The sequence below is a fragment of the Lampetra fluviatilis genome, chromosome 81, assembly GCF_964198595.1.
Source record: "Lampetra fluviatilis chromosome 81, kcLamFluv1.1, whole genome shotgun sequence".
NCBI classification, from domain to species: Eukaryota; Metazoa; Chordata; class Hyperoartia; order Petromyzontiformes; family Petromyzontidae; genus Lampetra; species Lampetra fluviatilis.
The window spans coordinates 1,153,974-1,171,636 of record NC_136355.1 but is presented as its reverse complement, the minus strand read 5'-3'; the positions used below and the strand labels follow the sequence as shown (position 1 = coordinate 1,171,636).

Genomic DNA, 17,663 nt, shown 5'->3' with positions numbered 1-17,663 from the left:
GCTTCCTTTGCCAGCGCCAGGAGGCTTGTACGGTACGCCAGGGGCGACTCCTTCGTCCCCCGCTGGCGATCGTAAAAGAGTTGACGACAGTCCGATGGTGGCCCATACACAGCGGACAGCACTTGCATCGCCTCCCGCAGCGTGGAACGCCTCTCCTTCGTTGCCGATGTTAGTGTGGCGAGGGCGTCGCTGTCGAGGAGTGCTGGCAGTGCTCGGAGAGCCTCGGCGTCTGTCCACTGTGCCATCTCCTGGTGAGCGAGGAAGCGCCGCTGGAAGCCGCCCCAGTCGCCCTCCTCGCCCACAAATTGTTTGAGCGGCGGCAGTCGCTGATGTAAGGCAGCGGCTGCAGAGGACGATCGCGCTCCCTCGTCTCCCTCACTCGACTCAGCGTCGGCCCGAAGCAGCGATGGCATCGCCGGTCGCACCCGTGGTGACGCGGCAGGTACTGTACTCCCGCCGTTGGACGCGATGCTTAGAGCGGCCACGCCCTCAACAGCAGCTGCGGCGATGGCGGGAGTTTCAAAATGTTGCTCCGTTGAAATGGCGGGAAGGCGCTGTGGTCGTTGGCTGCTGTTGCCTCGTGGCGGTCCCGCAGCCCCCAGCCGTGTGATGTTATCGAGCATGGCGGCTGCGGCGTACAGCAGCTCGGCCAGCTTCGCGTGCGCCTGCCTCAGCCCCTCCGTCGACGGCTCCCCTTCCTCCAGCTGCTGTGGCGTGGATGCACCCAGCCCCGGCTGCTCGATGGCATCTTCAGCCGTCTCGGGCTCTCCAACTGCAGCGGTGTCCTCTGCTCCTGGTACTCCGACTCGAGTCGTCCGGCGTGTATCCATGTTCGTACTTTGTTTCACTTCTGACGCCAGATGTAGTAACGCTTATGACTCGTTCACACCGGAGTTGGAGGCACACTTGTTTATTTAACACCACACGTTGTGACATACACACTGAGGGGGTATCGGCCCCCTCACCCGTCTATCTGAGGACACACCTCTAGGCTAACCCTAGCCTGCCTCTGAGTCCTCCTCTAATGGGCTAGGGGAGGCTATCTTGGCCCGACACTGGTCAGTCGGGCCCGGTACCCAGAGTCCAGACCAGCACTGGCTCTGGCTCTGGTACCACGCCACTGGCTCGAGCCTGCGCGGTCCTGATAAGGACGGCGTGCCAGGGGGAGACCAGGGCTCTATCTAGGACGTCTTCCGTCTCCTCTTCTTAGCTCACACAACACTCCCGAGCCCCCCGATACATTCCCCTTTTATACACCCCCCTCCCTGAGGGGTGGGGCCCCGGGGGATCGTAACGTCCGAAGCGCGGACGTCGTAGAGGGCACCTGCCCGTGCACTGACGTAGCCCCGCCCACTGTGCTTGTTTACCATAGGCTGCCATGCATAACGGGCTCTCTGTAACAGCCCTACACGTGTTAAACTTGCAACTAATTATTAGTTTGTGGCAAGAATAATACATGTTCTTCATAAATAAACCAGCTCCGCTTTTGATAAAAGCCAAGTGCGGCCCTGTTTTTGTATTTTATCTTTTCGTTTAACAGACCATTACAAAATAATTATTCATAATCTATTCAGTTAATTTGAGTGTGACAATAGTTTTTTTTTTGCACATCAAATAGAAATTGAAATAAAGAAGCGGAATCATTTAAATTTTTAACTCAGTGCGGTTTCACTTGGATGACTTTTGCTCGCACTTGTATTGAAAATTTGTGAAAATTCGTGAACACCGACCTGTCCTTCCGGTTTATAACTTTTTTTTGTATTCACATAAATACAGAATCCAGTGAGTCGATACTTATAATAATTAGATAATTTCGACAACAATTGCCCATTTGCAACAAACATAAGTTATTAACCAGGTAAAGTCTTAACTGACTGTGATGTGTCCATCCTACCTGCCTATGTCGGCTGTTATTTCCGACTCTGTGTGTCTCTCTCTCTCTGTGCCTCTCTCTCCGATCTCTACTCCAGTGACCCGGGTGCTGCCGCGGGGTCCACTTTCTGCCCTGCCTCCCCCCCACTTCTCTCTTCCCCCCCTACTGCCGAGGCCTACTATACACTACACTATACACTACATTATACACTACTATACACTACACTATACACTACACTATACACTACATAACCTCGTGCCACGGCAGATCTCTCGCCTACTTCAGCAGTTTTTTCATGCTGTGGTTGTCCCACCTGTTGACGATTGCTTGTGTTGCGATTGAAACGTCGTGATCTAGTATTTTTCTACCTACGTGACTTTACCGAAAGAACCAAAGAATATGGATTCCTGCAGTCACGAAAGCTTCAAATCAAGATTGGAAAACCAAATGTTTATATTTTTTTATTCACTCTCAGTTGTGGAAAATGTTAAGTTTGGAAAATATTTTTTCATTTAAACATTTCGTTTACTTTCTTCCTAATAGAAACGTAACTCAAACAGCTCTCGTAACGCTGGTGTAATGCGGGCGTAAACGACCTTCCGGATGTGACGTCACGGGGGGGAGGAGTTACGTCACGTGGGGGTAAGGGTTCAGGTCTTAAAGGGGAGAAACCGGAAGAGGAGGGGAGTGATTGGAGACTGGGCTAGAGTGAGACCACGCAGGGCGAGGGCTGGGGGAGTGGCGAGATCGCCACACACACAGAGTACGGTCGGCACCGTCGGCCAGCGGTGACCGACCCCGGAGGAACGGGGAGCAGCGGTGAGGCTGCAGCGAGAGCAGCCGGGGAGGCTGCACGAAGGGATCAGCAGCGGGGCTGCCTTGAAGGAGAGAGACAGCAGCGGTGAGGCTGCAGCGAGGGCAGCCGGAGAGGCTGCACGAAGAGGTCAGCAGCGGGGCTGCTGGAGGACGGAGGAAGGGGCTACAGCAGCGACAACAGCGTCGGCCGCGGAGCGGAGGGTCTCTGAGAGAGAGCCGTGTGGGGAAAGAGAAGACGAACCCGAATAAAAGACACCAAGCCAGATACCGTAGTCGAGTCCTTTATTACACTATGATAAAGGTGATTTACCATTGTAATTCTTTATTTACAGGTTTTATGGTGATTCTGATGTGAGTTCATTTATTTTGAAGCGAAGGCAATTTCCACGCATTCCTGCATTTGCTACCACTGTCAAATAAGTCACAAGCACAAACGTTTTTAGTTTGTCGTTGAGATAAACACACTTTTTAGTTTGTTTATCTCAAAGAACCTGTTTTTCCCATGGACAACTTCATTACGTTGCTTTATAAAAATGCAAAAATCCAACCAACATCAAAGTGCTGTCTTGATTTGAAGCTTTCGTGACTGCAGGAATCCATACTCTTTGGTTCTTTCGGTAAAGTCTCGTAGGTAGAAAATAAAATAAATCACGACGTTTCGGGCACAACACAAGCGGTCGTCCTCAGGCGGAAAAAATATTATCCGACACGTTAGTTCAGCAGTTCCACTGCTGGATTATATTTTTTCCGCCTGAGGACGACCGTTTGTGTTGCGATCTAAACGTGGTGATTTATTATAGTTTATACCTACGTGGACTTTACCAAAAGAACCAAAGAGTATCAAAGTGCTGATTTAACTAAAGTAATCTCGAGGAAAACTTTTGAGAGATGATAGTCAAATAACACCAAATGTGATGTATAAGAAAATGTCTGATGAAATAAATACAATATAATATTAATTAACTTAACATTTCTTGAGCCTGTCACGTGACGGGCAATTACACTGGTTATCATAGAGCTGTAGCCACTAACAATGTCAACTTATAGCACTGCACCGTCGCCGATGCCGAACTGCGTTAGCGCAGGATGAATCAAACCACGAGCAGGGAAGGCAACAGCCAAGTGGTGGGAGAGCCACGTGCTACCATCAATTGCCCAAGCTCTGTGCTCCTCTACACATCAAGATGTTTTCTGCCAATTAACGAGCATTTAGTTACACTTGTGGGAAGAAAGCGGAAGCACCTGGAAGGAAATAAAAACCTACACGTACAAGCGAGGGGACAACACAGAAGGAACACAATGGAGAGTAGTCCACACTTCTTGCAGAGTCGGGGTATGGGAGTCGAGTTTGAACAGATGGGGATGATGTACAGTAGATCATCGATTATAAACGATTATGGGGTGCCGAATTTTGAAAAACGCCGGATAATCTATAATCATGATTTAAAATAGCTTATTTTTGCCCCTTCTTATTAGACATGTTTTTAGGTGTTGTGTATGTTTTTTTGTTACAAATTGTCGTATATAAACTAATGAAAAACAAAAAAATATATCCTTTTATAATAAGTTACCGTGTGTATTGTACCGAAGTTCCCACTGCAATCCCAAGGGCTCTGCATGGAGTGATGTTCTAAGGGGCCGTCCATAAATAACGTCACACACCTGGGGGGGGGGGCAGACATTTGTGACGATGTGTGACGAGAGGAGGGGGGGGGTTGATAAATGTGACGCACTACAATGACAATAGTTTTAAGCGATTTGAGACATGTTTTATTTTCAAAATGGAAATATGGTTTGGAGGGGGGGGGGGGGGCAGAGCTTTGTGACGTCATATTTGAGGGGGGGGGGGTCTGACTTTTTGTGACGCCTTGTGACCAGGGGGGGGGGGGGGTCAAAAATCGTCCAAAATCGCGTGACGTCATTTATGGACGCCCCCTAAGCTCTTGTTTCAACAACTTGTGTTTGATGATCGCCGAACTGATGGAGCCTTGAGACTGGGTCCTCGGGCGAACTCCGAATTAGACAGCGCACGTTTCGCCGGATTGCACTGTGTAAATTATCATTTTTGTGTTCCTGTAGTTGTAAGTAATGAAAAATGTATATACGTGCAGTATTTTCATCGTTCAAGTTGTTGTATGCAGTGTATTTGGCCCTAAGCGTAGCAACATTTTGTTTTGTCACGCACGTGGTGCCGATCGCCTCCCGGCTGGGTACAGCCTTTGGAGCGGTTTTGCCCAAGACCGCCGGATAATGTTGGAAGCCGGATAATGTTGGAAGCCGGATAATGTTGGAAGCCGGATAATGTTGGAAGCCGGATAATGTTGGAAGCCGGATCACGTTGGAAGCCGGATCATGTTGGAAGCCGGATAATGTTGGAAGCCGGATCACGTTGGAAGCCGGATAATGTTGTAAGCCGGATAATGTTGGAAGCCGGATAATGTTGGAAGCCGGATAATGTTGGAAGCCGGATAATGTTGGAAGCCGGATAATGTTGGAAGCCGGATAATGTTGGAAGCCGGATAATGTTGGAAGCCGGATCACGTTGGAAGCCGGATCATGTTGGCAGCCGGATAATGTTGGAAGCCGGATCACGTTGGAAGCCGGATAATGTTGTAAGCCGGATAATGTTGGAAGCCGGATAATGTTGGAAGCCGGATAATGTTGGAAGCCGGATAATGTTGGAAGCCGGATAATGTTGGAAGCCGGATAATGTTGGAAGCCGGATCACGTTGGAAGCCGGATCATGTTGGAAGCCGGATAATGTTGGAAGCCGGATCACGTTGGAAGCCGGATAATGTTGTAAGCCGGATAATGTTGGAAGCCGGATAATGTTGGAAGCCGGATAATGTTGGAAGCCGGATAGTGTTGGAAGCCGGATAATGTTGGAAGCCGGATAATGTTGGAAGCCGGATCATGTTGGAAGCCGGATAATGTTGGAAGCCGGATCATGTTGGAAGCCGGATAATGTTGGAAGCCGGATAATGTTGGAAGCCGGATAATGTTGGAAGCCGGATAATGTTGGAAGCCGGATCACGTTGGAAGCCGGATCATGTTGGAAGCCGGATAATGTTGGAAGCCGGATCACGTTGGAAGCCGGATAATGTTGGAAGCCGGATCATGTTGGAAGCCGGATAATGTTGGAAGCCGGATCACGTTGGAAGCCGGATAATGTTGGAAGCCGGATCATGTTGGAAGCCGGATCATGTTGGAAGCCGGATAATGTTGGAAGCCGGATCATGTTGGAAGCCGGATCATGTTGGAAGCCGGATCATGTTGGAAGCCGGATCATGTTGGAAGCCGGATAATGTTGGAAGCCGGATAATCGCGCAGTGCCAGATAATTACAATCGATCAACCGCATGAATGTGGAACTTCTTTCGCAACCTTGCTGTCCACCACATTCTGGTGATCCAGGATTCGCCTTCCCCTCGTGTGGCCACTCACGGGAAGGAGTTGAAACGGAGTGGAAGATTGATCCACACGTTGCTGCATCGGCTTCACCCTCAGCGTCCAGAGTGGTTTCACATTTGTAATCCTCCACAGCCCCGCCCCCACAGCCCCTCCCCCACAGCCCCGCCCCCCACCTCTCCCCCCTCCACCCCTCCCCCCATCTCATCCCTCTCCACCCTCCCCCCACCCCTCCCCCACAGCCCCTCCCCCACAGCCCCGCTCCCCACCTCTCCCCCCTCCCCCCACCTCATCCCTCTCCACCCTCCCCCCACCCCTCTGAACGCGTCTCGCGCTCGATGACGTCACGAGACGACCCCTGAACCAGGAAGTGGAGTCGGGGAGTCGACTCCCCGTGGGTCTCTGAGCGGAGGTGCTGACATCGTAGTTGTGGTAGTTGTGTTGTGTTGGTAGTTGTGTTGTGGTGGTGGTTGTGGTGGTTGTAGTTGTGGTGGTGGTTGTGTTGTGGTTGTAGTCGTGGTGGTGGTTGTAGTTGTGTTGTGGTGGTGGTTGTAGTTGTGGTAGTTGTGTTGTGGTGGTGGTTGTGTTGTGGTAGTTGTGTTGTGGTGGTTGTAGTTGTGTTGTAGTTGTGGTGGTGGTAGTTGTGTTGTGGTGGTTGTAGTTGTGGTTGTAGTTGTGGTGGTGGTAGTTGTGTTGTGGTGGTAGTTGTGTTGTGGTGGTCGTTGTGTGGTGGTGGTCGTTGTGTGGTGGTGGTAGTTGTGTTGTGGTGGTTGTTGTAGTTGTGTTGTGGTGGTAGTTGTGTTGTGGTGGTAGTTGTGTTGTGGTTGTAGTTGTGGTGGTTGTAGTTGTGGTGGTGGTAGTTGTGGTTGGTGTAGTTGTGGTTGTAGTTGTGGTGGTTGTAGTTGTGGTGGTTGTAGTTGTGGTGGTTGTAGTGGTGGTTGTAGTGGTGGTTGTGGTGGTTGTAGTTGTGATGGTGGTAGTTGTGATGGTGGTAGTTGTGATGGTGGTAGTTGTGGTTGTAGTTGTGGTAGTTGTAGTTGTGGTGGTTGTAGTTGTGGTGGTTGTAGTTGTGGTGGTTGTAGTTGTGGTGGTTGTAGTTGTGGTGGTTGTAGTTGTGATGGTGGTAGTTGTGGTTGTAGTTGTGGTTGTAGTTGTGGTGGTTGTAGTTGTAGTTGTGGTGGTTGTAGTTGTGGTGGTTGTAGTTGTGGTGGTTGTAGTTGTGGTAGTTGTGATGGTGGTAGTTGTAGTTGTGGTGGTTGTGGTGGTTGTAGTTGTGTTGTGGTGGTTGTGTTGTGGTTGTGTCGTGGTTGTGTCGTAGTTGTGTTATGGTGGTTGCGTTGTGGTAGTGGTGGTTGTAGTTGTTGTGGCTGTTATAGTGGTTGTTGTGGTTGTTGTAGTGGTTATTGTGGCTGTTGTAGTGGTTGTGTTGTGGTGGTAGTAGTGGTTGTTGTGGCTGTTGTAGTAGTTATTGTGTCTGTTCTAGTGGTTGTTGTTGTGGCTGTTGTAGTGGTTGTTGTTGTGGCTGTTGTAGTGGTTGTTGTGGTTGTTGTAGTGGTTGCTTTGGTTGTTGTAGTGGTTGTTGTAGTGGTTGTTGTGGCTGTTGTAGTGGTTGTTGTAGTGGTTGTTGTAGTGGTTCTGGTTGTTGTAGTGGTTGTTGTGGTTGTGGCTGTTGTAGTGGTTGTTGCTGTGGTTGTTGTATTGGTTGTTGTTGTGGCTGTTGTGGTTGTAGTGGTTGTTGTTGTGGCTGTTGTAGTGGTTGTTATGGTTGTAGTGGTTGCTTTGGTTGTTGTAGTGGTTGTTGTGGCTGTTGTGGTTGTTGTAGTGGTTGTTGTAGTGGTTGTTGTAGTGGTTGTTGTGGTTGTTGTGGTTGTTGTGGTTGTGGCTGTTGTAGTGGTTGTAGTGGTTGTTATGGCTGTTGTAGTGGTTGTTGTAGTTGTTGTAGTGGTTGTTGTGGCTGTTGTAGTGGCTGTTGTAGTGGTTGTTGTTGTGGTTGTAGTGGTTGTTGTAGTGGTTGTTGTCGTGGTTGTTGTATCTGTGAGTGGCTGGCTCAGGTACCATCTGTTGAGGAAGTACTGAAGACGATCCAGAGTCTGAGACCACGAAAGGCACCGGGCAGAGATGATCTCCCAAGCGAAATGCTGAGGGAGGAGGTGGCATTTGTGCACAGACTGCCCTACATGACATCATAACAATAGTCTGGGCCACTGGAAGGGTTCAGCAGGATTGGAAGGATGCCCTGGTGGTCCCCCTCTTTAAGAAGGGACCACACAGACTGTAACAACTACAGGGGCATCTCACTTCTCAGTTTGCCGGGAAAGGTCCTGGCAATGATTATTCAACATCGCACGCCGAGGAGAGGCTTGCGGAGACCCAATGCGGTTTCAGGAAAGGGCGGTCCTGCACAGATGCCATATTTTCTGTCCGTTTGCTACAGCAGAGGTGTAGGGAATTCCAACAAGACCTACATCTCTGCTTCATTGACCTGGTCAAGGCCTATGATACCATCAGTCGGCCTGGGCTCTGGGTTGTTCTTCGTGCTTTCGGAGTCGTTGACCCTCTGCTCATGATCATTAAGGACCTTCATGATGGTGAGCGGGTCCGGGTAAAACTACTGGCTGGGTCATGTAGCCCGCATGCCCAGCCACCGCATGCCGAAACAGCTTTTGTTCGGCCGGATCGAGGGGGATAAACGGGCGCGGCATGGGCTAGAGAAGAGATGGAGTGATGTGGTACAGGAGGACGTGGAGCTGAGTGGACTTGCCGATGACTGGTACCAGTGGTGTCAAGATCGGCCTCTGGAGGACGCTGCTGCTACTGGGCAGTTGGAGGCAGTCGCCCTCCAACAACAACGGAGGGCGGAGGAGCGAAGCTCACAACAACGAGCGGAGCGCCAGGTGGCTAAAGCACAGCAAGTTGGCACAGTAGGGGGCACAGGTGGTGCATCAGCCAGTCATTTTGGTCATCTCAGTCGATTCGTGGCACCTGGGTCTGCCCCGCGACCTGCCAGCGGGCGTTCGACACTTCACGCGGCCTCAATGTGCACATAGCCTGGCACAAGCGTCGTGGTGACATCACCACCACTTATTGGCGAATGGCGATTGTTGTTGTGGCTGTTGTAGTGGTTGTTGTGGTTGTTGTGGCTGTTGTAGTGGTTGTTGTAGCAGTGGGTGTGGTGGCTGTTGTTGTAGTGGGTGTGGTGGTTGTAGTGGGTGTGGTGGTTGTAGTGGGTGTGGTAGTTGTAGTGGTTGTTGTGGCTGTTGTAGTGGTTGTTGTGGTGGTTGTAGTAGTGGGTGTGGTGGCTGTTGTCATGGTTGTTGTTGTAGTGGGTGTGGTGGTGTCTGTTGTAGTGCGTGTGATGGTTGTTGTTGTGGGCGTTGTGGTTGTTGTAGTGGGTGTAGCGGTTGTTGTAGTGGGTGTGGTGGTGGTTGTTTACCCAGCTGAAGCCTCGCTTCGTCTTCCTGTTCTAGGAATATCGATTTAGTGGCATCAACTGGGGATTTCCGTTCAGGCTGTAACAGCGATGCATTAGGGGCCATCCATTTAGTACGCACGCAAAAAAATCTGTCAAAACTTGACCCCTTCCCCCCTTCCTGTACGCATGCGTACTTTTTACACCCCCCCCCCCCACCTGCGCACCCTGTCCCCCCGTCCCTCGTATTTAATCCATGCAGAAACGAACAAGGATGAATAATATTAACGTGTTTAAGCAAACAGTCCACCGCTGGCTGCATTATTATCGAGGCTTCACCCCCCCGTTTCCTATGCGTACATTGTCAGTAGACCCCCCATATGCAAGCGTATGGAATTGGGTTAACCCCCTCCCCCCTCCATGCGTACGTACTAAATGGATGGCCCCCTACAGCGTGGGGCCGTGCAGGGCTGCTCCACCGCTCTTCACTGATTGCGATTCTCTCTCTCGCTCTGTTGTTTGTCCTCAGCCTGGCTCATTGCTTCACCTCACTGAGGAGACGACACTCGGCCGAGTCCTTTGCTCCGTTCCTGTCCCTTCGCTGTGTCGTCATTCTACTCTGGTGCATCTCTACATCATCTCTCCTGGCTGCTTCGCGATGTTGTGGCGAGTCTTCAATATGTAACTTAGATTTACGTGATACAGCTGCTTTTGCCTTGATTACTTTTTTTTTGCTTCATTATTTCTCTCCCTTTGTAACGATATCGATTGAGGTGCGCACAGCTATGGATCGGTGTCTTAAGTGTATCGTACGTCGGTGTTTGATGTCTGCCCTGCTGCTCCATTTACTTTTGCTAAATGCTCCTCGTTCACTTTCAGGCCTGCTGCCTGCCCTCGTTGCTGGATCTCATCGGTGAGATCCTCACTTTCAGGATTTTTTGCCCAATCTGCGAATATTTTACAAGGACTCCTGCAACTTGAGTCATTTGTAGGCAGCTGCATTTTCAGCACTGCGATGTTAATTCAATTACTTGGATGTGGGGGGGGTTGCATATTTTTTAATTGGAGGAAAACCTTGGAAAACAGGTGCAGAATATGCAAACTCCACGCAGAAAGTTTCAGTCAGAAGAATAATTTTCCAGTAAAGCCCACAGAGCTAAGAAGGTATTTGTCAAGGGCCACTCGGCCGACAGACAACATGAAAGCATTCCACAATTCCAGCCACTCACCTACTCAACCACTCACCCATTCACTTACCCAGCTACTCACCCACCTACCCACACCAACTCACCCATTCATCCATCCACCCACTCACGGACTCGTCCACCACTCACCCACTCACCCATCGAACTACCCACTCACCCACCCACACTCACTCACTGGCATATTCACTCTCACCCACTCACAACAAAGACGAATATAAAAGATTCCCCGTATAGCTTAAATAAACTGTCGGGGCAGGTGCTGTAAGCGCGCACCTATGAAGGCCGTCACGGTACACGAGGGGGTTAGTGGCAGCACCACACCCGACCACCTTTGTATCCCCAGTGGCGATGTTTGCACACCACACCAGGTAGTCATTTGAGGCCGATTCCCTCTCAGGGAGGCCCATTCAGATAATCGTCACTGGTGTTGTCCATAAGCGGGAATCAAACTCTGGACGCTGGGTTCGTAGCGTAGCATGCTAACTGCTGCACTACTTTTACACACGCAATTACGTGCTGAACAAAATAGTTCCACGGTTCAATTTGTAAGTTCGCGTTTTAAATCTATATAAAATAAACATCCATAAAGCTTTTTTTGGGTTTGATCGGGTGAATGTGCCGTGAAACCTGCCACCACCGCTTGACAAAGCCAGTTACCAAGGTTTGTCACGTAAACATAACATGCCAATGAGTTACTAGTTCAGCACGCCAGTTGTGTGTTGGAGAGTGAACGCATTACAACATTTACAAGTCGAGTGCTGTGACGTTTTAGTGTTGATTACAACAGCAACAAGCTCCATTGGTCGATAGCCAGAATTGCGAAGAATTCCTTCTGTTTCCGGTCTGAAATAGAGGGGAGTAAAGGTGATGTCATCACTGTGATGCCTATCCGGTGCAAAAGCCAGAGAGGGGTTAATGTAGTCGTGTAAGTTATAATGGAACATATTAATCTGAGCATATGCCCGTGCCTATTGTTTGGGTTAATCACAGTTAAACATTATGTTAATCTAAGAGTATGCAGATAATGTGGAGTACATATTATTGGCTGATAACAGTTAATGTACTGCGTGTAAGCGTATAATATCTGTGTATATTGTGTGTAATGTGCATGTATATCTGCTGGGTGTACTGCATGTGAGTGTGCAATGCGTATGTATATGATGTATATTGTGTGTAGTGTGTAGGTTGTGTGAATAATATTTATGTATCGTGTATATTGTGTGTAATGTGTTGGTGTTGTATAATGCATATGTATCATGTATATTGCTTGTAGTGTGTGTGTGTATATCTATTGCGTGTAATGTGTGTGTATATATTGTGTGTAATGTGTAGGTTGAATGACAAGGAGCAGTGACTCAAGACAGCCCGGTGCTAGAAGACACCAATGCGAGCAGTGTCCATACGGCACGGACCACCCTGGACACATGAATCTGCACCAGAAGTCACACATGGCGAAGAAGGAATTCAGACGGTCATCTCACCTGAATATTCATCAGAGAACACACACAGATGAGAAGCCATTCAAGTGCACTATGTGTGAGAAGGCATTTAGACAGTCATCAGAACTTCAAAGTCACCAGAGAATACACACAGACGAGAAGCCCTTCAAGTGCACTACTTGTGACAAGGGATTTAGACGGTCATCACAACTTAAAACTCACCAGAGAACACACACAGGCGAGAAGCCTTTCAAGTGCACTGTGTGTGGAAAGGGATTTGCAGATTCAAGAAATGTTTTGCAACATCAGAGAACACACTCGTGCGATAAACCTTTCAAGTGCACTTTGTGTGAGAAGGCATTTAAACGGTCATCACAACTTCAAATTCACCAGAAAACACACACAGGCGAGAAGCCCTTCAAGTGCACTGTGTGTGGTAAAGCGTTTATACGGTCAGGATCTCTTAAACATCACCAGAGAACACACACAGGCGAGAAGCCCTTCAAGTGCACTGTCTGTGGTAAAGGGTTTACACGGTCAGGATCTCTTAACATTCACCAGAGAAGACACACAGGCGAGAAGCCCTTCAAGTGCACTGTGTGCGGTAAAGCATTTATACAGTCAGGATGTCTTACCATTCATCAGAGACAACACACAGGCGAGAAGCCCTTCAGTTGCACTGTTTGTGGTAAAGTGTTTACACGGTCAGTATTTCTTAATGTTCACCAGATACAACACACGGGCGAGAAGCCCTTCAAGTGCCCTATGTGTGGTAAAGCATTTCTACACTCAAGATCTCTTAACATTCACCAGAGAAAACACACAGGCGAGAAGCCCTTCAAGTGCACTGTGTGTGATAAAGCATTTACACAGTCAAGATGTCTTAACATTCACCAGAGACAACACACAGGCGAGAAGCCCTTCAAGTGCACGGTGTGTGGTAAAGCATTTACACAGTCAGGATCTCGTAACGTTCACCAGAAAAAACACACACGGGAGAAGCCCTTCAAGTGGACTGTGTGTGGGAAGGCACATGCAACGTCAGATGACCAAAATAGGCATGAGAAGATCCATGTGGAGACGGAGGTGGAATCGAGAAGTGAAAGTGCTGCATTGGGTGCATCTTGCATGCAACAAGAAGCAGAAGACGACCCCAGTTTAGCAACGTGGCCAGCAGCGAAGGTGGAATGTAAAAAAGTGAAAGTGGAACGTCAAGGAGTAAAGGTGGAACGTAAAGAAGTGAAGATGGAATGTGAAGAGGTGAAGGTGGACTGTGCGGAGGTGATGGTGGACTGTGAAGAAGTGAAGGTGAAAAATGAAGATGACTCAACTCAAGGACCAGACCTCCAGGTGGATGGAGGCAGCGTGAAGCAGGAGGAAAATTCAAACTCTGAGGGAGGGCGAGGCGACCCTCAGGAATTTGTGGATGTGGAGGTGTGGGTGGAGTTTTTGGGGCAGTGATCGTTTAGTGGTCAGCACGCTGCTCTACGAGCCCGGCAACCCGAGTTTGATTCCCGTTCACGGTTTACATCAGTGACAATTATCTGAATCGGTACTGGGCCTCCCCTAGGTCAAGTCAGCCTCAAATGAGTACCTGGGGTGGTGCCTAAACACCACTGGGTAGATTAAGGCAGTCGAGCGTAGCGCTAGCCACCCACCCCCTCGTGTGCCATCATCATGATCATGCAATGCGTCCCCAAGGACGATGACCTCTTGCATCGGGAGTCGGTATACTTTAGTCATTTTACGTGGTTGTACTGTTTGATTCCTGTGAGTTTGCTTTTGACTAGCAAGACCTGTGATTGAACGACACACCTTTCCACATGGGTCACATGCACAGTGGACTGAGGGTAACTCCTGAGATTCAGATGCACTGGCCGATACTGTAACCACTTCTAACCCGCGTCTCCTGGCTTAGTGTTTCTCCGTGTCATTAACATGTCTCTCAAGCAGTTGAGTAGCTGTGTGCCATTGCTGTCTGTTTTTGGCGAGATTTTCCCATGAATCTACCGATATTCTTCATCTCAAATTTTAGTGAAATACATCCTTAAAGCGCAGGCACTGACCTCCACTTCGGGAGTCCTTTTGCAATTTAGTGTAGAGCTATTGTTTCGGGAGTGTTTTTTCCTCCCATTCCGAGTGTGTCCAGCCCAGCGAAGTTGGGAAGCGGTGACCATAGATGACACAGAAGCCATTCCAGTTCTAGCAAGGTCTGCTGGATGTTGTTGAGTTGTAAATGGCGACGGTAAGGAGTCCAATTTTCAGAACTATGAAGGAGAGCTACTCCTGTAAACACTGCACTTTGTCCTTATGGTGATGCCTGGCTTGTCCCATAGATGCTCTCTAAGGCGACCGAAAGCGGACGAGGCTCAGCTTATTCTAATTTTAATCTCTTGGTCCAGATTACCATTGCTTATCACTGTACTTTCCAGATATGTGAACTATGTGATTGAGTTAAGTTGGTGTTGGACAATGTGGATCCTTGCTCCAGCTTCAGTGATCCCAGGAGCCGGTTGATGCATTACCTCAGTTTTTTTTAGGCTCACAGCGAGACCAAATTCTCTGGCTGAATTGGAAATGTAGCTGACTAGCAGTTGTTGGCCCACTTCAGTGTGGTCAACCAAGGCACAGTTATCTGCATACTAAAGTTCACGTACTATGATCTCCCTGATGGGAAATTGTCGTGCGTAACTATGACAAGTTATGAAGCCCAGAAACTGTGCGGGACTGGATAGCTACTACTGCTTTCAGATCCTTCATAGCCTCATCGACCATAGTGGCAAAGAACAGGCTAAAAGAGTTGGAGCTAGAGCACAGCCTTGCTTCTCTCCATTTGAAATAAATGCATCTGATATGTCTGAGGGAGTGCTGACCCTTCCTGCATACCATCATGGGACTATCTTGATTATTCCAAGGATTCTGGGTGGACACCCAAACTTTAGTCGTAGTTTTCAAAGTCCCTTTCTCCCTACTATGTCAAAGTCGAGATCAAACAAGGTCACGTACAGTGGTTACTGATGTTCAATGCACTTCTCTTGTAGTTGTCTGAGTAAAAATCATGTTGGTTGTGTCTAGACCTTCCCTAAAACCACCTTTGCTTTATGGGATAATTTTGTTCGTGATGGCTTTATTGATTATGTTAAGAATCATCTCGGCTAAACATTTACGTGGAATAGAAAGAAGATAAATGCCTCTGTAATTGTTACAGGTGGCCCTATTTCCCTTTTTAAAGATGGTACTAAAACTGCATCCTTCAGGTCCTGTCGTAGGACTCCACATTTCCAGAACTCTCTGAATAAGTGCCATAATTCTTCACCGGGAATATCTCCACCAGCTTTAAGTATGTCTGCAGGAATCTCGTTCACTCCCGGGGCTTTACCAGATTTGAGTTGTCGGATTGCTAGTTTGACCTCATCAAGTGTGGGGTCACTGTCAAGTTCAAGCAGAATCTAAGGTGGGGTTACTTTATCTAGTGCTTGCTCTGTGGTTCTACCAGGCTGGTTCAATAAACCTTGTAAGAGTTATCTCCATTTCATAAGTTCCCCAATCTCAGTGATCAGGCATTGGCCATGTTTTATTTCAAGTGGGGTTTCTGTATGAGTAACTGGGCCATAGACTTCTTGAAGTGCATGATAAAATTGTTTATACTGCTATGCATCTGTGTAATTTTGTATTTCAGCTGCTTACTCGTGCCACCATTTATTTTCAATTTCTCTTAGCTTCTTCTGGAGGGTGGACCATATTGTATAATATGCCAGTTTCCTCCTTTGGGATTGAGGGCCTTGAAGGAGGGTGTTAGGAGCTGAAGCTATTGCATATCGAAGCTCCTGGATCTGTGGGTCATTCTCATCAAACTAGTCCTTGTGTCTTCGACTTGAAATTCCAAGGACGTTTGATGAGACGTTATAGACGGTGTCTTTGAAACTAGTCAAACGTAGCGCAATATCTTTGCGTTCGGAGGCAAGGTTTCTCAGAGATTGGCCAAGATTCTGTTGGAAGGAGAGCTGGAACTATTCCGCCTTAAGTTTGATTATGTTGAGTTTATTTGGAAGTGGTGCAGTCTTTACACTTTGGAGTATATATATATGAAGGTGCATCTTTGATCTTACAAGACATTGGTCTGTGTCACCAATTGCACCTCTTGTTACTCGTGTGATGTAGATGTCTTTTGAATCACTTTGTGGAGTAATAATATAATCTATCAAGTCCCAATGTTTTGACCTCAGGTGCATCCAGATTGCTTTGAGATGGTGAGGAAGTAGATATAAATAATTTGATGAGAGGCTATGCATTGAGCACAGTCCCAGGAGACGTTGACCATTGCTATTAAACTTGCCCACACCATGCATTCTAATGAAACCAGGCCAGGTGTCATGGTCGGTCCCTACCCTGGAATTGAAGTCACCTAGCAAGAGGATCTTGTCATTCCTGTGAATGGAGGATAATTCATGATATAACGTTTCCTTTATCGTTTGAGGTTATTTAAGGTTGAAGCATAAGGCGAGACAACTATGATGTGTCTAATGGCCTTAAGAGGGTGGCGAAGTACCATGCGTCTATCTGAATTCCCCTCAGGAAGCGATGGCAATGTTCTGGCAAGGGAATTCTTCATGGCAAAACTGACCCCTGCAGTACGTTTCTTTCCTTCGGGTCTTTCTGACCAGAGGGTGTAGGGTGTATCCTGCGAGGTATTCCATGATCTGTACTTCCCCAGAATAATGTGTCTTAGAGAGAGAGAGCAGCAATGTCTATGCCATAGCGATTGAGCTCCCGTAAGATAAGTGCAGTCTTTCGTTTTGGTCTGGGGCAAACCTCTCGATCAATTAGGGTGCAAACATTCCAAATTTCAATTACAAATGTATTTCTCTGTTTATACTTTTGCTTTTTATTACTAAATTGGTTACCCACCAGCCACGCCGAGCTGATCAGGTACGATTTGGGGTGAACATGTTTTAAGCTACCTTTTGTAGGTTGCTCTCCGGATCGGGGTGGGCAGTCACTTGGGGTGCTGCCCTGCAGATCAATAACTAATGCAGATACTGCACGACCCATCTTCCCAAACTACCTGTATGTGAATTTGTTTCTACAGCTTGCAACTCGTCAGGCCTGCTGCTTTGCTCCTTATCCCTCGCTCCAGGACTTTAGTTGAAGGATGGTGGAAAGATATTGACACCATATACATTCAAGATATGGACACCAGATACATTCAAGATATGCACGCGGTGCCACCTTGTCTCCGTCTTGCAGAGGTGTAAAGTACTTGAGTAATTTTACTTGATTACTGTACTTAAGTATTATTTTTGGGGATTTTTACTTTACTTGAGTACGAATAAAAATCAATACTTTTACTTTTACTTAATTACATTTTTTTAGAAAAAAAGTACTTTTTACTCCTTACAATTTTATTTACAGTCAAAAAGTACTTATTTTTTGGAGATCACTTCATTCTATTTTCCGTTGCTATTACCAAACCAATTGAATTGCGCTGATGCCCAGTTTAATTTAAATGTTATT

The 17,663-nt window shown here is 47.9% G+C and overlaps 1 protein-coding gene across 1 annotated transcript; it reads left to right on the top strand.

Annotated features, from left to right (window-relative positions):
* Positions 1-6,474: 6,474 nt before the first annotated feature.
* On the top strand, positions 6,475-16,203 carry LOC144953722 (uncharacterized). Its single transcript, XM_078884292.1, has 4 exons — positions 6,475-6,508; positions 10,035-10,171; positions 10,385-10,418; positions 12,043-16,203. The coding sequence occupies exon 4, from the start codon at positions 12,048-12,050 to the stop codon at positions 13,608-13,610; it is 1,563 nt and encodes a 520-aa protein (XP_078740418.1). The 5' UTR covers positions 6,475-6,508; positions 10,035-10,171; positions 10,385-10,418; positions 12,043-12,047; the 3' UTR covers positions 13,611-16,203.
* Positions 16,204-17,663: the final 1,460 nt, after the last annotated feature.